Here is a 24660-nt window from a genome sequence, read left to right as displayed (position 1 = left end):
AGCCTTTCGCCAGGGCTCGTGTTGCACTGGGAGATTTCATTTCTCTCCCTGTTTATTATCCTCTGCTCCAAATTCTCTGGAGATTATAACTTGGAAGCCCCGTACTGGTGCCTCCATCGTGTCAGAAACCCAGTGTGTGCCCCTGCATCTCTCCTCACCTCCCACCTTTTAGTCGCTAGGTACCCCACTTCAGTCTTTTAATGCACAGGGCATCTGTCTCTCATGTTATTTGGTACTTTATACCCTCACCTTTCTTTTCCTTAAACTTTGCTGTGGAACTTAAAGGCACAAATGTAAGTGACAAATAACAAGTTTTCTTTCCATTGCTATTAACTAAATAGTGGGAGGAATTAGTATTAACTAACTGGGGAGGAAACATCTCACCTTTGAATTTTGCGGATGAGAAAGGATTAATCAGAGTGCTTTTAGCAAAGATTGAGGCTGGTAAACACTGCATTTTTTAAAAAAAAATATTTTAAATGTGCCAAACACCCTTTTTTTCTCCTATTATTTCAGATTTTTAAAAATGCCAGGAACTATTTTTTCTGTATTTGAGTTTCCTCCAAAAATGTTTTTGAGAAAACCTGTCACATCACCTGAAGTCAGTCTTAGATAGCCAGCAATCAGTATTCATGAGAAGTTAAGTATTTTTCCACACACAAAGTCTTGCATGGTTTTACTTAATGCAATGTAAAATTAAGAACAAACAGACAGTAAGAAAATAAAAGGTCACGTATTCGCTGACCAGTTTCTTTTTATGTCCAAAAAAGAGAAGACAAAAGAGCAAGCAACAGCATTTTTCTCCGTACACTCTATTTTTTTTTTATTATTTTTTTAAGATTAGTTTGACCATTACTACGCCTTTCCTGTAAACATGCTATGCATTTCAGACAGAATAAAATACGGGTGCAGTTTATGGCTTCGAGTGAGTGGTGCTTGCCATAAATAAGCACAGACAGGTAAGAGGAACCAGCACCGGGCACTGCACTGTCAAGGGGAGCAGTGAGGCCTTTTGAAGTGCTCTGAGCAGGAAGCAGTGCAGCCTTTTTAATTAGAGCGCATACAGCTGGAGGATATACAGGAGGAGTCTCCTCAGAATTTATTTTGGGAAGGGAGGGACATATCCTTCAGGTGTTCTCATTAATGCAGGCTTAAACACAGAGCATAAACCCCAGCATTTTGCAAAGAAAAAAAAATAACCCTTTCCCCCCAAATACCAGGGCTGAAATCCTGCTCTGCTTGAAATCAACTGATGTTTTGCCATTTCACCCAATGAGACCGTAACTTCTTTCCAAAAAATTAATATGGACCGCTTGATCCCATTCCCATCAATAGCAAGGCTGTACATAGCAAACTGCTGTGCATTTTCAGTGTGTTTACATATAAATACATAGGAACATCAGAAAAAAAATTAATTTCAAGCTCGATCTTGCTTTTATTCTGCATGCAAGGCCACCCGTGATTTCACAAGTTATTTCCGTTCTGAGAGGTCAAAATCAACTCTCATGTGAGGATCAGAATGGAATTATTTCCGTGATATCTGAGCTTTGTATTTTTATGAAAACCGACTTTGGGTCTCTGGATGCAGAAACACCATTTGGTTTCCTTACTGAGCATGGATGAAACAAATTAAAAAATCTATATGAATGATAAACTGGCAGATTCTGAATAGCTGTGACGTTTGGTTATGCAGGAGAAGCAGCAAAAGTACCTCTGAAAGACAGAACTGTAAACAGTTCTCCTGAACATTGTAACTGAAAGTGATTCTTGTTTGCTTTCACCCTCTATCTGATAGGTCATAATTAGTTAATAATTTTCAAGAAATCTGTAATTGATTACACCGTTTAAGTCTGCACAGCTATTTGCTAAGAAAAACTCCTTGTCAGCACTTTTGCCTTTGTAATAAGAGATCTTGAAACACCTATTTTTAAAATCATTATTACTTTTAGATGTCAGATATGTGATGTCAAAGTATTTGTGAAGACAGTAGAAAATGACAGGTCTATTACTGTGTTTAACTGCTAGCTATTGATAAAAATCTCTGCATTAGAACTAGATGTGATTGTTATTAATGAGTCCTGGTTTTGTTTAATATAGGGAATAAGCTGTATTATTCTTTAGGTGTTATTTTGAAAATCAGTTAAGAAGAAAACACCTGGGTTTAGTTACAGTATGCTACCTTCAAATTTTTTAACTGCAACAGAGTTTCCACTAGCGTTACTCCCTGTATTTATTAAAAACATTTTTCCTGAGAGGTAGATATTTTCTGATCAAAATAACTAAGATCATTTGACTGTACCACGGGTTTAATCATTGTAAATTCTCAGAATCGCAGTGCAAACTAGTAAGGCTATCTGTGTATTTCATATTGATCTCTGAATATCAGAAATTGTTTTTGTAATAGCAATGAAAATGGTCACATTTTATTTTATATCTGATAAATTAATGTAAAAAACCTTTAAAAGAAAAAAAATCCTTACCCACTGCGTCATTCTTTTGCAAACTGAATATTATTTTTATGGATCGGTATAGTGAGGTTTGCAAATAGTTTCAGGATAGCAAATGCCGATTTCTTACATTTGTGTCTGTATTTCTTTTTTGATCAAGACTGGAGAAGATCTCTAGGTGATTGAGGAGTCTGTCTATGAACTGATATGAAACTGACTTAGAAAGTTGCTTATTTCTTCTGTGTTATATCCCATTCAAATGTTTTTGGGGTTTTTTTGCATGCCATACCTTAGCTTTGCAATTGTGAGGATGGTATCTATATCTAGAAACAGATAACAGATGTATTTGCAAGCAGGTTTTGACACTACATAAGCAGTAAAAATAATAATATAAAAGCTATACTCTTATCATGCAAGTTTTTTTGACTGCATCTTTCTTAATCTGTTATCTGTTAAAATTTCATTTCAAAATTGTTAAAAATTTGACAAGCGAAAACTTCAGAGAATTTATATAGTATTTCAAATGTGATTTTTAAAAACATAATGCTACCATTATAAGTAAACTCTTATCTTGAAATCTAAAATAGGCATGTGTAATTTAACCTATCACTACTGAGAACAGATAAATCTATTTTAAGATACCATGGGTTTACTATATTTCTTTCTGTATCACTAGAGAAAAGGCTTTTTTGTTTAGATTTTTAAAGACTTTCATTACTGCTTTTTATTTGGTTAGACAGCTTTGTGGATTAGTAACAGGATTTTTCAAAATCATTGGGTTTTGAAAAAAATCATGGGTTGTGTCTTGTGCCTGTGGCACGCATGCTGCTTATTTTTATGTGGAACACTGAAAAAATGCTGTATTCACAAAAACAAAAAAAAAACCAACCAAACCAAAACCCAGCTTTAGAGTTATGTATTTCAATCTCTTGAAAGATTTTGTGAAAATTCAGTGCCTTAAATGTACACTATATATTTGTACACGAAACAAATATCTTTGATTTACAGTTTTCTGAGAATTGTAGCTGGTTAGTGGCTTAGTCCTCTACAATGTGGCATTTAGTTTTTTGAAAAATTCTGTTTCCAAATGTTATGAAATTAATTTTGACTGGAATTAAAATAGCTTTTTTTTTTTTCTCCTAGAAATCAGTGATCGCAGCAGCAAAACTTGCTAGTTTTCTACTGTGATTTTTATCATGGGTCAGTGACTCCCTGTCAGCTTAAGGCCATTGACTCTCACTTAGGTAACAGACTTGGGATGAGGAGTTAGTGCGTGCCAGTTTTTTGGGGTGATACTGCCTTGGACAGGACCTAGGCCTTGCACAATGGGGACATGAATCCGGTAGTTATTTGCATTTGAATGACTTCTTAAAGGGGGGAGGATGGTATCTGCTTTCTGATTGCTATCCAACATTATTTCTACATAATTTTGCAAACAAAACCCTCTTGCATTCCACATGTAGGGCTCAGGACAGTACCGTGAACCCCTTTGCAGAGGTGGAGCTTTAGCTTTGGTGAGGAGGAGCAGGGAGCCTCCAGGGGGAGAGGGTCAAGGGAAGCAACCCTGTTTCCCAGTCCTTGTCCAGCTGCTGGCGTGGCAGCACACACACTGCAGCTGTAACAAGAGTCTCAGCAAGTCTGCAAAGGTTGAGCTTCCTGCTGTCACTCGTCTTGTGTGACACAATGAAGGCACTAGAGCTGAGGAGAAGGTGACTGGCATGGAAGCTGTACAATGTTTACTTAAAAATTATTTTTCTCCTGGATTGTTGGACCTATCTCACAAGGACAATATAAAGCTACAGCCACAGAACAAAGATGAAGTTAGCAAAATACTGGTTTTGTTAATCTTGCCAGTTTGTCAATGTTCAGACTAGGCTTTAATAAATACGACCTTGAAGTTGCTCTCTTTCTTTCTGCTGCATTGTGCTGACAGTGAGAATGGAAGGAGTACCTGTCACTCCTCCCAAGGTAGCCTGGACTCTGATTCCTGTCCAGCTACCTCTTTTTGCCTGGACTGCTCTCCAATTCTGTGCCCATTTATAGATTCCAGGGCATTCCTTTGTCCTCATCTCTCTGTGTGACCAAGACATTTTCCCACCACATGGATCTGGTGGAGGAGCTGCTTTTGCAGCTATCCTCTCCCATTTGCCCTGACCTAAAAAGCACTGAAACTAAACAGCCTTGTTTGGAAGACTCTTATGCCAAGCTACAGGCTCCTTGCTCAGGCAGGTTCTTCTATTAAAGGCAGCTGGGTGGAGCATTAGCAGGCTTGCAGGTTACTGTCATTTGTCTTATGAGGTGACCTAAATCAACTGAGTGATCCACCTATCTGGGACAAACACCCACAGAGTTCCTTCCTTCTGCAGCATCTTTTGATGCCCTCATTCCAGTATAGATTACAAATACTTCTATGATCATGTTCGCTGCTTTATTCATCCCACACATTAACCAGAATCTTTATGTATTCTTGTGGATCACCTGTTAAGTTGGTTGACTTGGGGCAGGGAGGGGGGTTGGAAATTAGACAGCATCCAAGTGTATTTAAAGCAGAAGTAATCTCCTGGGGATGTAAAAGAGAATTGTGGGAATATACTGTAGGAGTTCCTAAATGTCAGCTCAGCTGTTCTCACTTCTGCTGTGTCCTCACTCTAAAGTGATTAGCTCAGGACTTTTCTGACATAAATACTTGTTTCTGCCTCTGCATCTAGCTGCAGAGGTGAGTATGGATTCAAAAGATGTGTCAGCATGAATACAGGGATGTATCTGCTGACCGTCAGGTTATCCGGGCCTGAGTCAGAGTCCAGAAGCCAGGGCAGGACTGAAGCTAAGTCCTACCCTCAGCTGGTTCTTGGTCATCTTAGTGACTTTTGAGAAAAAAAGCAGATGCAGTTTTGCATGTTTCCAGGATTAAGGGGTAAAAACCCCTTTCATTTACAGCCCTTTCTCACGGAAAAGTCTTGCCTGCTCTTGCAATCTCTTACTCTTTCCTCTTTTTAGCACATGTGATCAAAGAAATAATGAACCCTTTTTTTTTCTCCCCCTACTGAGGGTTGTGTGTTTCTTCCAGAAATGCCAAGGGACTTTGGCTCACCCAGCTAAGCAGGACATTCAAAACTGACCCTGGGTTTGTAGGCAGTGTGATTTTATTGTCCTTCCTGTTCCTATTGTTTCAACAGGTTCCCACAGCCAGCGTCACCATAGAAGGAGCCTCTGCCCTCAACCGTGTCCGCTGGGCCCAGGCTGGGAAGGAGGTAGCAGTTGGTGATTCAGAAGGCCACATATGGATCTATGATGTTGGAGAGGTATTATTGTTTTGGGGGGGTTTGTGGGTTTGGTTTGGCTTTTTGTTTGTTTGTTTGGGTTTGGTTTGGTTTGTTTGTTAAATTCATCCTGGGGATTGAAACATCCAAGTTTGAGAAAGAATAAGCCAGATTTCTTTCAGTGGAGTCCCCACTGAATTTGGGTTGCCAACGTGTGTTAGTCATAAAGTTACCTTGTAAAAGAGTTAACTCATTAAAAGCTCATGAGAGAAGTCTCTTTTGAAAGTTTTCACTGTTTTTAAAACTGTTTTTTTAATGGTTCTATGGGTACAGTTGGACAAACTTAAAAGAATATAAAGAGAAAAATCGAGGTGCAAAAAGAGACTGTGCTGTTCTGAAGTTAGTCCTGAAGGATTCACCTTTCCAGTAGCTCTTATTTTATGACTGGCTTAATGCTGTACATTTTTCTCAGCATGAGAGGTACAGAATGCATCTGTTCTTTTGATACTGCATGATGCTTCATATGTCTCAATATGTGCAAAAGTACTAACAGGAGGAAATGAGAGGTGTCATTGTGGAGGATGGTAGGTGCATGTGTGATAAAAGAGTATGCAGGTGCTGAGAATAGCAGGATGCATGTTTTATGTCTAAGGCTGCTCTCAATTCACTCTGCTACATCTTATAACAAATACCTAAACTGCAGTGTGTTTGGCAGTGATGAATCTACCTCTTTGTTGATGAATGCTGTATAAAGTGTTCCATTGGCATTACAATCCCTTGGAACAGTTAAGAGTGAATCTCTGAGCAATCAGCTTTTATGTAGAGAATTTGTTTTCCATCATTATCTGTGATAGGATACTGAGATATCCATCTCTACACAGTAGGGAAACATTATAGAATGCATACAGAATTATCTGTAACTCTCATAAAGTGATTTTATGGCCCATAGCAAAATTGCTTGTGTGTGACTCATATTTTTGGATTGCATTCACTTGTGCAGGAGTTGCCCTTCCTCACAAATGTTTGCTGAAACTTCTTGCCATATTGTTAGCATAATCTCTAAATTGTCTAAGGTTACTGTGCTCAGATTTCCACTGTGATGCTGGCAAGTCAGGCTGGTTTTATTTATTTTTCATTTTTACATGATTGTTCTGAAAAGGTGTTTTTTCTGTCTTTCAAGTGATACGACAGGCTATGGAAATGTCTTTGATGACAGCACAGAGCGATCTTTTCTGGGAGATGGGCTGTAGAAATGTCTCTTTTTCATATCATACACCAAATCATTCATAGGATTGTTTACTCCTGCAAACTCACTCAGGAGAAAATAGATTTAGTGTTCTATACAGAAGTAGTAATATTTTAAGGTTTTGGCCTTTCCTCTATGTAATCAGACGTCAGCTTGCAAAATGAGTCACAGCGATACACCCGGATAAAAAAAGACAGGCTTCTATTACTTGAAGAAGAAAAGAGAGTCATTCAACAGTATTGATTTGTGTGAGTCCAGTTCAGTGGTACATAAAGGGCTTTGCTTCACAGATGTTGCATGTCCTGCCCGTGCAGAGCCTCAGTATCTCCAGCTCAGCTCTGTATGCAGTTATGTAAACCAATGGATGTCCATTCACATGGCTGCTGACAGACCATTGTAAACCCTCCTCCTCTCCTGTAAGGAATGAAGGAACTCATTAATTTGTTGCCTTGTTCATTCTGGCAGTATCAGTCTCTGCCGTAATTCCTGTATCAAATTCAGAAGAGGTGATCTGGACTGCAGCAACTTCAGATGCTACTGGGGCTGCTGTATTGTAGTGCCTTTTTCTGATTTGGAAAAGAAGGGTGTTCATATATTCTCCAGCCCAGCTTTTCTCACTATAAAGCCTCAAGTGAGATGCAGAAATGCTTTGCAGCTCAAGAGTCTGGAACTGAGGGGGCATATACAGTGAATAACAACCTCTTTGGTCATTAACCCTGTATGCCAGTCCATAAAGAGCTCTTTGATGAGTGAATCCATGCTTAGCTGTCCTCAGCCATGACACATGGGGGACTCATAGCGTGCATATGCACTTTTGGAAGTGTCTGGCAGAAAAATGGCAGCCTCTAAGGCTCTGCTTTACTTCAGTGTGCAGTCACCAGCCAGTTCCTTGTCTCAGCTGGCATCCTCCTTTGACTGTCCTTTTTGTATGGGTTTGATTTTGGGATGTGGCGGGGTTGGTCTGACAGTTTAAAAGGGGCAGCCCTTCCCCTCCCAGCCACCTCTACCCATATTCCTCACTGCCCAGTTTTTGTGTAGGTAGCAGTGCTTGTTAGCACTCCTGTTGTGTGGTGGGAGGCAGATCAGTAGAGAAGTATTTATTTGTTTGGTTTGTTTTCTTTGGACTATTTTTCTTCATGAACTGACTCAGTGTAGGAATAGATGAGTGAGCATGTGGCTGGAGTCGAGGGGCTGGGAGCTGGACTGTACAGCACTTGGCAGGACCTAACTTTCGTATTTGACCCAGAAGTGTTGCAAATCCTGACACTAAGCTGTGACAGTTGACCTTTCAGCAATCGCTCTTCCCATCTCCTACAACATCAGCTTCTGAAAAGGCCTCATCACTGGAAGAACTCATCCCTGCCTGACTGATAACTCAGTAGCATCCACTTGTTTGAAGGTGCATCTCTCTGATTTGGGAAGATGGGTGTGATTACTTGCATTAGAAAGTCAGCAGGCCACTTTACAAAGACCCTAAATACACTACCAAAACCATTCATGCTCCACTTATACTGCACCCTTTTTAAAACCTTTCTTTTCTTGTGACTGTTCCAAATACCATGTTAGATTAGCTGTAAATGCATAAAACATTGCTTCCATTAGAAAAAAAGTGATTATATTTGTATTTTAATAAAGCACAGTGTCTTTGAATTTCACATCACCAGATAAACAATTTTTCTTACCTGTTTAAACAGACAGCATTGACTCCATTAATTTTGATTAAAACAGAAAACATCAGGTTATCAAATCATTAAGGAAAAGAAATAACTGGTAGGAATTTTTACTTTGGTAGATTCATCATGGTTTTAAGGAACTATCCTAGAGAGCAGTAAAGTTTACTGCTGCTATTAACCCATACGGTGTAAAGAGAAAACATATGACCGAAGTGAAAAACATAGGACATGAGGGCTAACCTTGCGTCCTTTGTGAAGGCAAGGAGTGTGAGATCTGGGATGCTTTTGCTTGTGTAAGAATTTAGGGTTTGGCCCTTGTTGATATGTTATCCAGTCATGGTTTTTATGACACAGGAAATGTCAGAAACATAAAGAACATGTCAGGGTCCATGACCAGGGAGTTTAAAATAGTGGTGACATTTTCAGTTAGGCTGTACAATGTTATCTCCTTAGAGTATGTAGTTTTAGTTGTTTGATTTCAGCATCGCATCTGAAAATAACTGAACACATTTATTTTCACAGTGAGGGGTCTATTTTCTCCTCTATGTGTGTGCTTTATGCCCATTAGCATTAATGGGAGTTACACACACACTTCCAGGGGAGAGGAGACTTAAATAGTCCATATAGATGTGCTCTCGTGGATCAGTAAGCACTGACTTAAAGAATGTAAATTATAAAATGAAATAAAAACCAAAACACAAAAAAATCTGATTGTTTCAATGTGATAGGATCTTAAACCTATATAACTTAAACAGAATATATAACCAGTCATTGTAAGTACACTTTACTCTCGGTAAGATCTAAATATTAAAACTTTTGCTGGCCTAGTAGCTGTGATATTATTATTCTGATAGTTTGTATAATATATTTTAACTTCTGTGGGCAGCAGAAGCTTATTTACTTATTTACTGGGCAGCAAGATTTCTGTATGGTAGAAGTTGATTTTAACAGAACATGGACCACTGACTTTAGATTTATTCACATGTCCAGATGATTGATAGTTAGACCTAACTGCATGTCTGTTTTGTAGATATATTTTCTAGAAAGCTTGCTCCCATTGTGCACGCTTCAGTGATGTTACACAGTGGATGCTGTCATAAATATTCTCTAACAACCATGTTTGTTGCTTACCTGGCTTATTGAGAATGCTCTTTGCACCTTTGGTTGTGAAAGAAGCAGCTTCTCATCTGCCTTCAATTATTTTTCTTTTTTTTTCCCATTTATCTCTTCCAGGTCACATTCTGCTTGCACTGTGAGTATATAGATAGAAACTGTAAATCAACAACTTATTATTTGATTGTAATGAAATACAAAGTAAGTTTGTAGCACAGGACTGCAGAGTTTGAAACTGTAATCATGAGTAGCTTAATGCAGTACATTATTTTGTTAAACTAGTTACAGGACAACCTGTTGCATCTGTTTGGCAGCCTTTCAGACCATTGGTTCTAGTCATCCTTTTCAAAGGTAGCTATTGTGACAGGTGGAACTGGAGAAAAGTGAGGAAAGTAAGAAAACGTCCTTTTCTAGACTCTCCAGGAAGGCTGGCTCTGCCAAAGAAAGCAGTTACCTAGGATTCTTGGTTCACTTATTCCCTCTGTCATCATTTCCTTACAGTGAAATCTGAATCATACGGGTGGTTATGTGATTTTGGTAGGTTTCAGAGCTACTATCGACTTAAGCCCTTTTAGTGCTGCTATGTTAGGTTGTTTGTGTACTTCCCTATTTGCTCCTTGATAGGTGTTAATCCTGTATCTCATTTTCGAGTATATGACCAGTGAGGGAGGAGCTGAAAACTGCCTGAAGTATGTGGATGAAGTGGTATAGTAAGGAATATCCCGCTGGTGCCTATAAAATAATTTCCTTTGATTTCAGCAGCCTTTAACAGCTGCCCTGAGATTTTTTGGGTTCTAGACAGAAATAAGTGTATATTTGTGATCAACTCTCACATTTCAGCGTGGCTATTGAGTCACTTGTTTTTCTGTCTAGAGTGGGAAGGATTTGTACTTTGTACTCCTGTCCTGTGATCCCTGTGTTTCACTATAGATGTCATATGGAAAACATATTCAGCATCTCTTTCATGCAGTTAAAAACTGCTGTATGCCCAGAGAGAGAAATATGAAGCTAGGTTTTGTGTCGTAGTCATCCAGGTAGATTTTCCAGTAGGTTTGCTTTTGCCATCATAAAGCTTCTGTAGAGCATATATTGAGTTGGGAAATGTTTTTGCCACAAAAGTGAAGTTGAGACTTACCATAAAATGTTTTATTTTAAAATCTCTGTTGAGTTGCAGGTATTCTTGGAACACAGATAAATGGCTCACGCACGTATCGTGAAGGCAAATTTGAGCAATAATAAAGGGTTGTGCTTACAACCAAGTTTTATTCAAAAGTGTTCAAAGATTAAGTAAGACATGGTAGTTACAACAATATGCACAATCCAGGCATAAAGGATAATTAAATGGATTGTGTGGCACTGCATGAATTTCACCATTGATATTTTGCTAGGGAGGTTGGAACGCTGGCCTCAGAGAATTTTAAAAGCATATTTTAACATGGCAGAATCTCTTACAAGTTTTTGGAAAATGTAAAGAGCTAAGGTTTTGATTTGCTTCCCTTCTACCCCCACTTTTATAATATTCAGTCTTGAAAGACTTTTAAAACAGGAAGCATTTAGAGATGACCAAAAAAAAAGTACTAGGAACTTCAGCTTTTTACTTGAATAATATCTGAACTATTGAGAAGAACAAGCTCCTCATCCCTCATCATTTGAATTTTGACTGATATAGTCAGTATTCACAAAGGGATTTTTGAAGTAGGTTAAAAAAGAACTCCCTAATGAAAAAAATGCACTAGTTTGAAATCAGTCAATTTAATTACTGTGTTTTATGAAGGCCATTACCCGTTGCTGATTACTAGGGTGATAAAATCTTTAAGCTTTGGTAGCCTCCATAGGGGGTGAGCCGATCTAAGTAGAGCAAAGTCCAGTCATTATCACCCTAAATACTTGTGTTTCTCATTACAATATTCATTACTTTAGGTTACTGTGAACGCTTTGAGGTCTTTTTGTAAGCACTGGTTTATTCTGTTGTAGAAAAACAATGTTATGTTGGTAAGTTAAAACCAAGCATTTATATACTTTTACAGTTTAAAATGGAACTTGGCTATATCCATACATAAAAATGTATAGATTTATACTTGTGATATCCCTATACATGCATATTGGTGGTGGAGTGCTTGTCAATGAGGTCATACTAGTCTGATAAGAAATGGAAAAGGATATGAGTTACCTTGTTCTTTCAGTGTGTTTTGATACTTAAAGAAGCTGTAATGGAGGCTTGTGTTCTTAATAACAATCTTTATTAGGGAAGGGAAAACCGAGCCATGGCCTAATTAATCTGAGTTACCTAAGGCTGGATGCTGAAGATTGGAGCTCTTTATCTCCAGTGCCAGCCTAGGGCCTTTTGCTTCCCTTTCCCTGCCACCTCTTGCACATCATGTGGAGTCAGTGGCTCTCTGCCCTTCTCAGTCTCCGTCATCGTGGCCTTCAGACTTACAAAGCAGCTTCATAAAACAGATATTATTTAAAAGATGATGCAAAATCATTTACTCTTTTGTTTAAAAATGTGTATTTTTAAAAAAAAGAACACTTGAAATATATCAGGGAGAGGTGTGGATCCGAGGTACTGGGAGAGAAGAGTAGCCTGTAAGAAGAGGCAGAAGAACTTGGTGTGACTAAGCTAGGGAACTCTGAACCTGGTGGCAATATAGATGTTCCATATCCTTTCATATCCTAGGAGTGCTTGGGGCCAGAGAGGGAGAAATAGTGAAGCTGAGGACATGCTGCCAACAGTGCATGTGGCTGCAAGCTGGCCATGTATTCAAGTCAAAAATTAGAATAATATTTTTAACTATCAGAAGGCTGAAGTTTCAGAGCAGGTAGAGGCAGTAGGACCTCTCAAAGCAGAGCCTGTCAACAGGATTTCGTGATGTGCTTGTGTGTGATACTGCAGTGGGTCACACCTGCTGTACAGGGTCACTCTCCTGCCTATGCCCTGATGTATGCTTGCTCTTGTTAACAACACAGTTCCTTCTGTTTCTCTCTCTAGAAAAGTGAACACGAAATTCCACTTTGATTCTACTATCTGAATATTACTTAATAAAATTAAAGGAGGAAGTACCAGATTTTTAATGAAAATATCCTTTTTCTCATTCATTGACTAGACAGTGAAAGTAAATGGACATTAGTGAAAACAGACAGAAAAAGGTGGGGGATTTAAAGAGTTATACTAAAAATTCAATTGATTCTTTATTCTTACCTTCCAGTTGCTTATGATGAAATATTTCAGTAATTCTCCAGAGACAGCTTACTTGTTCCCTGGAGAATTTCACGGGGTAAAAAGACATGAGTTTCCAATATGATACAAATGTCTTTTAAAATGATTCTTCAACTCCTCATCATGTGAAATAAAAGACTTAAGAAACCCAGTCAACCGACCAACAAAAATCTGGCCCTAGTCCTTTTTATTAATTTGCACACTATTTTAAAGCTGACTTATGTTTCCTTTTCCTTTGCAAAGGCACAGATCCTCCCCCTGCAGAGAGGATCAGAGAGAACAAGCCACATGTGACAGGAGTTAATCATGTAGCTTAATGCACTATTAGAAGGCACTCAGATAACAAAGTGATGAGAGTGGCAGAAGAGAAGCTGTAAGAGATCATTCCCTTTCTGCACAGTAAAGCCTGCAGAAGGGGGAGAAGAGAGAGCTGTATGGTATTTTCCTGTTGAACTGGGAAGCAATGGCAAGAGAGAAGGGGTAAAAGGAGGCCCAGATTGGACATACCAATCTGTCCACATCGGCACTACTGGTGGCTTCAGTGCTATCTCCTCAGTTACTGCTTCTCCTGAAAACTTGTCAAGAGGCTTAGTGGAAAAGATAATCTGTGTCCAGGCTTTCTGTGGTAGTTGTAGCTGAGGCAGTAAAACCTGAGCGAGTGCTGGTCTGCCCTGTCCTGACCCTGTATCCTGGAACACTGTGGGGGGATACAGCTATAGTCAATGCATGTTAATAGTGTCACAGAGTATGTATTTTAAATATCTAGTTATTCTGTTGGGTAACATTTTCTCTGAAAAATACAAAATTTAGTTTAAGCTCAGTTTGTGTGCAGCAATTTGCAAATTTCATTAGAATTCGTGAGTTATCACTGTGGTGTTAAAACACTTCAGGAACAAGAGCTGCTTTGTATAATTAATTTTCTTCATGGTGCTTTTGTGGTTTCAACCTGTCACATCCAGTAGCAGTTTTCATTTTGAGAATCCTTAACTATGTTTTCAATCTTTATGGTTTGCAAAATGGTCTGTATTTTGAACATGAAAAAATACTTAATTTGTGACTTGGAAAGTAACAGTAAAACCTAAATACCAGCTGAGGATAACTCTGGGCCTTAATGCATCCTATTTTGCAGCTAAAATTCTATATTCATTTAAATGTGAAATGTATACTCCAGTGCCTAGAGTGATGGAAGAATCTATATCTGAAATGAAGAAAAAAAAAAGGAAAAAGAACATAACAAAACCCCCTGCTATTTCATGGATGAGCTTTTGTAGATAATGGGATGTATTCAAAATCTCAGAGAAAACAGCAACTCTCCTGCAAACTTAAAATCTTTGAGCAGTTCATAAGCTACTTATGGTGAGAGTCCATATGCCAACTGAGAGTCAGAAAGCTCTGGCAAAAGTCCTTTACAGTTCCTACTCTGCCGAATTTCTGGGCATGAATCGTGACGTGGACACGGCCAACTTGGTTTAGATAGAAAGCAAGCTGAGCTGAAGATGATTTATTCCCTTCCCTGAGGCAATAGTCCTTCACTCAGCTGAACTTCCAGGGAGGCACCTCTGCCAGTGCAGCTACCCCATGGACTGAAGCTCTGGTGGTATTTCCAGTGAAACTCATGGGCTCGTTCTTCCAGTCAATGTAGTTGTCAGTAAAAAAAATGTAGATATTGGAAAGAACAATAGGTTATGGGCTCCTTCTAGTTTTGATTCATTTAGTATTTTTAGGCTTTCTTGTGCCGTGATGACAACTGATAACATAATTTGGTAGAGGAGGAATTCTGATCCCTTAGCTCTAAATGTTAAATGTCCTGACAGTCATAAAAAATTCGTGGAGTTTTCAATGGCTTTGAGAAATGACAATCGGAGCAGGACTGAGATCCCCATGGGAGATGAATGGCAGGCAGCATGACTGAATGTTTTTCTCAATCCACCTGTAAATTGATGCTGTTACAGAAGAAGTGGAATGGTAGGAACTACAAGAACTTTGTTTTTCAGGGCATCAGCTCTGTTGAATCAAAACTGTTGGCTTTCCTGAAGCGTGGCAGATGCTCTTTCTGCTCCTGTGGCTGATTAATTATATTAAATCTCTTCTCTTTCCAAGGACTTACAGGCCAATAGTCTCCGCCACTGAAAGTATCACTTGAGGAGACACATAGGAGAGGCTCCTCCCAACATGACTAAGTGAAAGCACTTCAGTGCTTAAGAACAAGCTATAAGCTTATAGTCAGTGTTACATTTTTAAAAATAAGAGATGATTTAAGGAAATAAAATTATTTAAATTTCAATTTTCAGTCACCTCTTTCTGGTGACTGGTGATTACTCAATATTTTATCCTCTGTAGTCTATATCAAGTGCAGCATTGTGATACATAAGTTGAGGAAGGCATAATCTGTTTGATAGCTTGGACATCAGCATGAGCCAACTCTGGTATTAGAGGTGGAACTGTAGCATTGTCTACAATTAAAGATACTTTTCACTTCCTTGTTTTCTTTTCCATATACCCTATCAAGTTGTAATCCTTCAGGGTGGAGTTTTTCATAATTGGTGTTTGCTTCTAGCACAGGTTTTGTTGTTTCTTACTTTTTTTTTTTAAGATTAAAGACAGTGTCATAAGGCAAAATGAGTAACATGCTCGAACTGAGGGAGTTAGCTTTAATTCTGACATTTCCTATCTTTGAAGTGTTACAGTCTGCAGTCTTAATGTTCTGTTAACATGCATTTATGTGTCATGTATGTATAATTTAAGGGCTATATTTTACTCTCTTCTCATGTTAGACTGGCATCAAGATGACTGATGCAGACAAAGAGTACTAAGTTTTCAAAAGAATTAATGGGCATTCAAATGCTTCAGTTCCTATGTAGGCCCTTTATACAGTGTATCTTTGCACATTACATATAAATTATTAAAATAACACCATTGTTAGCTTGGTATTCAAAACATAATTTGCCATTAACTGTGTAACAATTCAGCAGCTACTGTTCTTAGAAGAAAAAAGTCAAAGTCTGCTGAAAGCTGATTCAGTTTTTGTTTGAGATTGTTGTTTTTTTTTGATAGAAGCTAATATTTTGTCTTCTTTTTACTAAGGCAGCACTAGTTAAATCAGACTCTGCTGGTGAATTGCAAAGAAATAAATCACAACAGACATTAATCTAGATGAGGGCTAAGTAATTAACTTCATAGAAGGGTAGTGTATACTGTGTCTGTGACACTAGACTGACTGCTGTGCATAAAATAAATGCAGTATTTAGGCTGCCTATGGTATTCCACCCCTTCAATTAAGTAAACAAATATATATAGAGCTACTCTGGAGTGTATCCTTTGTGGTCTAAACACTGTATCTTATTAAAATCATCTGCATGCAGTATGTGGGGTTTGAGTTCCTGCCAGTGGTTTCATCCATTGTTAACAGTGATGTTCAGCTCTCCCAAGAGTTAAATACAGTGGTACTGTAGTTATGTGAAAAGGGTGCTCTTGGTTACTTCGGTGGCCATTTCCCTGCATATTACCTCCCACTTTGTTTCCATCCATGTGTGTGGCACAGGGTGTTGCCTGGAAAAATATAGACTTTTTCAGGACAAAAATTATCCATATAGGTTTAGAAAAATATCAAAGGCAATCTGTAATTGATTCTGAGGGGCAAGAGCAGGGCCAGAATAGGTGCATGCCTGCCTGCTCTATGTGTGTATCAAGGTATTTACATTTGCATATCTGTTTTCAACTCAACAATAGTGATAAAGCATCTGTTGAACTCCAGAAGATAGGATCAGTTCTTAAAGTGGAACTGTAATTGTTTGTTATTGTTTGTATTACAATCCTCATTCTGCAAGTGCTGTCTTTTACCCAGAAAACGAGACCAATTGCCTGTTCTACTTTTAGAAATCGTCAAGTTCAAGTAGTTGTATTTTGTCATCATGAAAAACATTTTTACCTACAATGTCATAACTGCATTCAGATGTTAATCTATTGCTCAAAGTATTTGCAGCAGATTTCTTTTCAGTACAGCATTTAATTTTAGAGGGTGACATGGACAATATAGGGTGACAAAAATTTTGCTCAGAGAATATATAGCTAAAATTACATTTGCCTGAAGCTATGTTTATTTGATGATGCTATTAAATTGAAAGAATATTAAAATGGTGATAAACCACATACAAAAATAACTTAGTGTGAAGTCTGAGATTTTAGTCATTAGTTTACCAGACTTGGTGTTGTCCACAAATTCAGATTAATCTGAATATTTACTAAGCTTTAATTAGCTCTCTCTTCAAAGGGAGTTTAACTTGCCCTTCTAAAAAGTTATAATACCAACAGAATAGTTTAGAACATTAGTTTTCATGGAGTTTTATTTAGTATTTATTTATATTTTTATCAGTTTTTACTTTCCCTGCTGAATTTTCTGGTAAATATGGCTGTGTGGAAGTGGAGACAGGTAAACAGAATTGTCTAAAATAAGGTCAGCCTTTTACTCCAAACAGCAACAAGCCCAAATGCAACTGATGAAAGATGCGTGTTAATGGGAAAGTTTCTGATCTCTGGGAGCACGGTGATTAGCTATAGAAACTCATCAGTTTAGATCTGAATGAGTTTTTTCTTAACACAAAAATAAGAAAGCATTGTATTTCCATGATGTGTGTTTGAATGGGTCGCAGATTTTTGAATTGGGGACCACTGTCACCCTTAGAGTGTATCTTGGACCACCATGCAGGCTTGTCTGCAAACTTCTAATTGAAAACAGTGTGCAGCAGTCGGGTTGTGCAGGCCACTGCAGACCACATACTTTGGCAGATCATTCCGAGTCGTGGTGTAACAGTTCATTTTCAGATTCTCCATTTACACCTGTGTCCATGGGATGTGTGTGTTAGAAGTGATTACAGGCCATTCTGGTTGGAAAAATTCGCCACTTTGGAACAACCCCTCCGTCAGTGACAATGCTGGGGAGGTTCTTCCCATGGCTATTTTTGCTTTGAGGCTTCTGAACTCTAGGTGAAGACAAAAAAAAAAGTGACTATTAAGCTGGTGATTGGGATTGCACAATTATTTCACCAGTGATCAGCGCTGCAGGTTATGACCCAGTGTCTCAGTGACAAGTAAATTAGTCCATGAGGTACAGTCATTAAAAGGAATGTAACAGGTTCAACATGGATGACTGTGCTCCCTTTGAGCCTATGGGACAGTAGGTTCTCCAAAGTGGAGGCTGCTGCTGCTGAAATTGCATTTTTTAGTTCTTCTCAGGAGAGTCCTCAGCCCTCAGAGGAGAGCTGTGATGGACAAGAGCATGGATGGATGAAGGCAGGAAGAGTTTGTCCACACCCATCCCAAAGATTTACAGGCTCCAGGGAAGGCAAGGAGCCAGGAATAAAGTGAAATATCCTCAATGAATAATTCATTTGTTGGAAAGTGGTTTTTCAGGGAAACTGATGCTATACAAAGATTTGGACAAATTCAGCTGAAACACACTCTCAGCCATAAAAAAGATGGATAGGAGGGGAATATACAAAAATCTTGAAATATGTTGTAATATTTTGTTTCAACCATCTGGATAGATTCCTTTAAAAGGCACATTCAAAGCCTTGGGTTTTTGTCTCAAAATAATTCATTTTTCTTTCTTTTTTTTTCTTTTTTTTTTTAAAATATACATAACTTAAAAGAGCAAATGTACTAGAAGGTGGTAAATGATCTGAAAAAGAAATTGATGCTGATTTGTGTCCTCAGGCACTGTTATTTTGTTCCTTTTATGCTTGCATAGGGAGCCCAGGACTAGCTGACACAGCGACCAGCATCGAGATTTGTCTGGTCAGAGCATCTCCTTTTCCTGAGTTCTGGTGTAGTTCAGTGAAGCTGCTAATAGCACAGTTTCTGGGAAAACACAGGAAACATAGCTTGTGTTTGTAAAATCTCTGGTGTATGGATTGGAAGGTTTGCACACCTCGGTGAGAAGATGGAGGAGGCCGGTTTTGGTGAAGTTCACATTCACACTGCTACCTGCGGCCAGGTGGCCTGGCGAGCCTCGGGGCTCCAGGTCATCCATCACTACTACTGACCATCTCCTTGGTCAGCAGTAGTGTGGAGCAGGGCACGTGTTGGTGCTTTAGGGCAGGAAAGGTAGCAGGTAAATAAAGCACTAGGCTAGAATGATCCCTCAAGAACAGAGAAGCTTCAGAAGGTTCAAGGGCTCTGTGGTGGCACTGTGGGATACAGTTTCGCTGTGCACTGTGTAAATCATGAGGAATTGTGACACATTGGCAAGGCAAAGACAGGAAGATCCTGGTAGTCGTTCCTTTTTGATAATACTGGTTTTCTTCATTAGAATTACTGTCTGATGCAACCTAAATGTACCATGGTGCTTAAGTTAAAGCAGTGTGAGTAATTTAGTCAATTAATTAGGTGGGGGTAGCACTTACCTTCCATTGCAAAGGGATCAAAGGAAAACACTTAATAGCATTTATATTCTTGTTGTTCTGCTCCATACCTTAGCATCAATTCATTCAAATAAACCTCTGACCCAAATGTTAATGTAAGTTATTATATTAAATTATTCTGCTTTGGTGAACATTTCTACCCTGTATCAATGTCACGACTGCTGGAACTCAACACATGCTGCTTTGTAGTAACTGGAAGTGGACAGAAAAATGGCCACACGAGTGAGGAACACCCAGATAGCTCTAAACCTCTGGCCTTCCTCTATGAAGTATTTCCTTGTTTCTTCCACCAAAAAAACATGTGCAGAGAAGCTGAGAGGGAGATTCCACAGATAGACCCGGGCCTCCAGCACTTGTGGGTGTCAGTGTCCCCAGATGAAGGAATCTGAATGGAAAATTACTAGAAGGGGAGCATTAATACAGAGAAGAATTTGAATTGGAGTTTGTGGATACTTTTTATTTGTGGTCTTCTGCTATTTAAGTGTTGTGGTTCAGTAGTGGGGCCTCTGCAGAAAGAAGGGGGCATGGAAAATAAAGGATAATTTTTCCTTTGACTTCATTATTGCCAAGGTTTCCCTCCACATCGCTGAGGAATTTATATTAGAGAGGTTTATTCTACTAACAATCTATTAGCAGGATTGGCCCCTTATTGAAAGCATGATGCAGTGCATAAGATTAAATAAGGTAAAATAAGATTAAGTTGTAAGAAGTTACTGTGTGTGGACACTGAATGTTTTTACTTCTGTGCTAGAGGTATTCACTTTGGTCGTTGATTGCATTGTGAACTGAGCCATTAGAAATGGCCCAGACCTTGCTAAGACTGTCAGCTAAGAGTAACACATGTAATACATACATTCCTGGGGAGATTCTTCAAGTTTGAGATACCAAGTTGTTTCAATAGCCTGGACTTCGATTTTATTTGTCTGTGGTCATGCTGTAGAGTAAAGGCAATTAAATTATCTCAATGTCATAAATATATTTATTTTTTTCTTTAGAATGACATATCATCTTCTTCAGCCATTTAATAGAATTTAATACTGTTTAGGATTTTAAAAGACAAGGAGAAATGAGGCTTTATTAAATTCAGTAAGTCCTTTGCCTAGGATATTTTTCTACTTTAAAGATTTTTCTACTTGAAATAAGTGAGACTCATTTCATGTTTCCATTCAAGAGTTTGACAAATGGTAGTGTTGTACACAATCACAAGAAATAAAATCTTTTAGGACACGAGCAGCAGTAAAAAGGAGATGGCTATACAGCTGGTTTTGGTTGTATCTCTGATAGAAGGATCTTTGCACTGTCCCTTAATACTATACAGAAGGTGGTATAGGTCTGTGGCTGTGACTAAATGTGTGCTATGGGTACTTGTGTGCTGGTTCACTGACCTCCACTCAAGTGTTACATTTTCCTCTGCTGAAGGTTTTTGAAAGAACAGAGCAGTCTTTCAGGTGTAGGCCATACCAGATCCACATCTCTGTGTGTGAGCATGAGAGACAGCTGTCTCGAATGATTTACTCCTGCAACTCTGGTCTCTGTCATCCACTTTTGGCATTTTTCTCCTTTACTTCTCTCAGGAACAAAGAAGGGAAAACCCAGAGACTGCAGTGACACCTATTAAGGCTTTCTCACGGATTGTATTTCTCAATCCATAGCCTCGACAAATGCTGAACTGTACTATATTCGGTGTTTCAACAGGCAAAAAACCAAACTCTTGCACACCAGCCCTTCATAATGTCGCTGATCACTGTCACTCAGTCACTCAAATATACCCAATACATGGGAAGCTTTAATACACATGCTGTGTTTTCTCCCAAAATACTGCATGTAGAGCCAAAGCTAGATACAAAATAGTTGAAAAACTGATAATCACCCATGAGATCTGTTTGGATCCAATATTGCATTCCTGTCCATCAGATTAACACTGCACTGCAGCAGTGTATGTGGAGTTTTCACATGCATAATCTTGGGAAAATATACAAGCTTTTTCCCCAGCTGGTCATGTAACAGATCCTTTTCTTAGTCTCCAGTTCTGTGCATCCAGTTGAGATGTAAGGAGAGGAAAATAATTTGACTGTATTCCAGTACCATGTACCCTAAAGCCTCGTGTGCACCTATGATCTACTAGTGCCAATTAGATGTAGTTAGCATGGTACTTTTGGTAGTGTTTGGTCTTTGTAAAGATTTAAGTCAGTTCAGATAGAATATTGGGTAGTACAAACTGGATTAGCTACAGTCATACTCATTCTTCAGTCTAAAGGTATCCATTTGCTAAGGTGGACAGCAGTTTATGTAAACCCTGTTGTTTCCAACCAGTTACGTTCTTCAGTACCAAGCACTGCGTAATGTCTTGAAACAGTTATTCTTTCATATTACATTCGGGACATGACTGAAGGGCTTCAAGAGGGCAGTAAAAATGTGTATGGTTCATCTGGATGTTTGTTGCTGTTTTCTGGAATTTGAGTTAATGAAAACAAAGTTTGAGAAAACTGCTTGTTTTGTTTTGGTATTTTGTTTTGGTTTTTTGTTTTGTTTTGGTTTTGGTTTTTTTGTTGTTGTTGTTGGTTTTTGTTGTTGTTTTTCCTTTTTAATTATCTCAATCCCAGCTTGCATTATCTTCCAGAAATTCAGTATTGAATCCAGCTGGAAGTGACTGCAGTATTATTTTGCCATAGCACTAAAGCGTTTTGTCTGGAAGCTCAGCTATTTAGATTACACGTCCCTCTTGAAGCTTAATGTTCAAGAGCTCTTCATTAGAAACATCAATGGTATTAAATAGAAATGGATCTAGCATGATGTTATAAAAAAATCAGACAGTAATGCAGTATCCACTTGGTATAACATTTCCATTATAATAAACTTAATGTAACTCTGAATTCTTTAACATAGAGGAGGGTAACTAAAATAACACAATATATTTATTTTACTACTATAAAAGCTTTAATGAACTTCAGGAAAATAGTTTCAGTACAGTGTTGTAAAAGCTCTGTTACCTTGTGCACACTGACCTCAGTCCTGCAAACAATTACACTTGGGCACAACCCCGCTGAATGCCAATGGCCAGCTCATCTGTAAAGTGAAACATGCATGTGTATACTTGTAGAGATCAAGGCCTTGCTCTAGTTTGGAAAATTTGAAATATTTTAACCAAGGGGTAGGTTTTGCAGCAACACTCCAGCAAGAAAGTTTTCCTTAAAATCAGGCAGATAAAGCTTTTTTTCTCTGCCACTGACTAAAAGCTCCTTCTAGCTGGTACTGAATAGGAAACTGCCAGGTGTGCCCTGTGAACTTGGCCATGCTTCATGGATAATCAGCCCACGGCAGGTTGGTGAGGCCTATGCCTTGGTCCTTCACCATGCACAGCCACCCTCATTGCGGTAGGAGCTCTCCTCAAAGGAGGTGTCTCAATTTTGGGCCAGAGAGAGAACCAGTTCCCTCTCCAGTCTCTTAATTCCCTGTTGGTTTCTCCCACAGCTGGCTGTTCCACACAACGACGAGTGGACCCGCTTTGCTCGGACCTTGGTGGAAATCCGTGCCAACCGAGCAGACAGTGAAGAGGAAGGGGCAGTGGAGCTGTCGGCCTAGAGGAAGAGGAGCTGCAGCGCCTGCCACCGCCAGAACAGCAGCTTTCACCCGCTGAGTACGCCGGTGTTCAGTGTCAGAGTCTGTCTTGCTGTGGCTTTTGATGCCAGTGTACATGCCAGTATTGCTCAAAGCATTCTATATTAATCACACTGCTTTACACAAGGCTGAAAATATCCAGAGCATTTTCATACTTTATATTTCTGTCTGAAAAGTAAGAAAGAAAAGACAAATCAACCCTTTATGGGTTTAGTTGTTGCCTTTTAACTACTTAGTAGCTGTATTTAATAGCTAGGAACCCCTGGTTAAACTTGTGCTCACATTGCCCTTCTGGCATAGTCCTATTAAATCCATATGAAGCCAGATATGATTATGTGCAGATGTGGTGTGCTTCACTGTATGGGACTGGGCCAAAGACTTTAGATGTGGTGTTTCACATGGTGACTTACATTATGAATGGATGTACTATACGAAAGTTGCTGCTCCTTATTTATTGCGGTGTGCTGCATGGAACATATTTATTTGAAAGCATTAAAATAAACGATCCTAAAGCATGTGCATAATGAGAGAACTGCATTGTCTGTGTGCTGCTGTAGAGGTTACATTAAAGTCCACGTAACAATTACAGTACATCAGTTGTGCTTAAGATATAAGATCTATAAAGGTTGGCTTGAGTGGATGGAATGAGTTTCCTTTCCTTTTTTTTTTAAGATGCCTATTATTTCTAGGCACTTTAACTATATTTCAAATACAGTTGGTCACTGATACTTGTCATGCAAGTTAACACTAACAGTCTGACTAAGGGTTGTGGTTCCTGAGTATGACACTAGTATTTGCCAATAAAATGTATCAGGCCTGTTCTGTTGCAGTGTGGTTAATCTTTCCTTGCCAGCAGTGCTCAGCGTGTTCATTACCAGTCACTGGTGAAGCACTGGGAAAATATGACTGCCCTGACTCACAGAATGCTCCTGCAGCTGCCACGTAAATAGATACCTTTGGTATGGGACTGGCCAGTAATGGACTTGAGCACATCAGATCCTGTTACAGATTTTACATGAGCAGGCACTAAGGAGTGTCAGCTTCTAGGCTAATTTTTATTTTTCCTCCGTCTTTAGCATGCTCACTTGCACACATGTGCACACACAGAGAAGCACTGTGCTGCCATATGGGCTAAGAGAAAAGGAATAGGAAAGACAAGGCCTCCTCAGACTGTCTTGAGAGACAGGTTGGAACAGGGGACAAGGGAATAGGCTCCTTTATGATAATCTCTTGTGGCCTGAGAAAAGAAACAGAGTGCAGACTGATTTCATTGAGTGCTGTGGTCCAGAGGGACGAGACTTGGTGCTGAGGCTGCTCGATACATTCATGTCACAAAACTGCTGGGCCAGAGCACAGCTCTGATGCCTGCATTTAGCAGTGGTTCACACTCAGAGCCATGGGGTGAGCCATTACAGCAAGAAATGCTGCGAGTCAGACAAGAAAGATCTTGTATGTTGCTTGTAGGGAGCCATGTCTTGTCTTTGCATAATCATGTTGAGGAATATATCATCTAATCATCTTTGAGGCTATAGTCTAAGACTAGGTTAAGAAAATGAATCCTTTGGAAAAGCTACATTTCCCTTATCCTCTTGGTGGTTAGAAATAACTCCCAGTGAGAGTGCATGAAGAAAGTGCTACTTTCTTCTTCACGGTGCAAAGTGCAACTA

General features: G+C 39.0%; 1 protein-coding gene across 6 annotated transcripts in view; it reads left to right on the top strand.

Annotated features, from left to right (window-relative positions):
• DYNC1I1 (dynein cytoplasmic 1 intermediate chain 1) overlaps positions 1-23815 on the top strand; it is a 178606-nt gene extending 154791 nt beyond the window's left edge. For all 6 annotated transcript variants that reach the window (XM_029961801.1, XM_029961799.1, XM_029961804.1 and 3 more), the window contains 2 exons: positions 5624-5749; positions 22847-23815. In XM_029961801.1, coding sequence (XP_029817661.1) covers positions 5624-5749; positions 22847-22957 — 237 coding nt within the window. In that variant the 3' untranslated portion in view covers positions 22958-23815. The remainder of the gene's footprint in view (positions 1-5623; positions 5750-22846) is intronic.
• Positions 23816-24660: the final 845 nt, after the last annotated feature.

This window comes from Manacus vitellinus, unplaced genomic scaffold, assembly GCF_001715985.3.
Source record: "Manacus vitellinus isolate BGI_N305 unplaced genomic scaffold, ASM171598v3 scaffold_3_pilon, whole genome shotgun sequence".
Classification (NCBI taxonomy): domain Eukaryota; kingdom Metazoa; phylum Chordata; class Aves; order Passeriformes; family Pipridae; genus Manacus; species Manacus vitellinus.
Note: the sequence above shows the minus strand (reverse complement) of the source record. Positions and strands in the feature narration are given on the sequence as shown.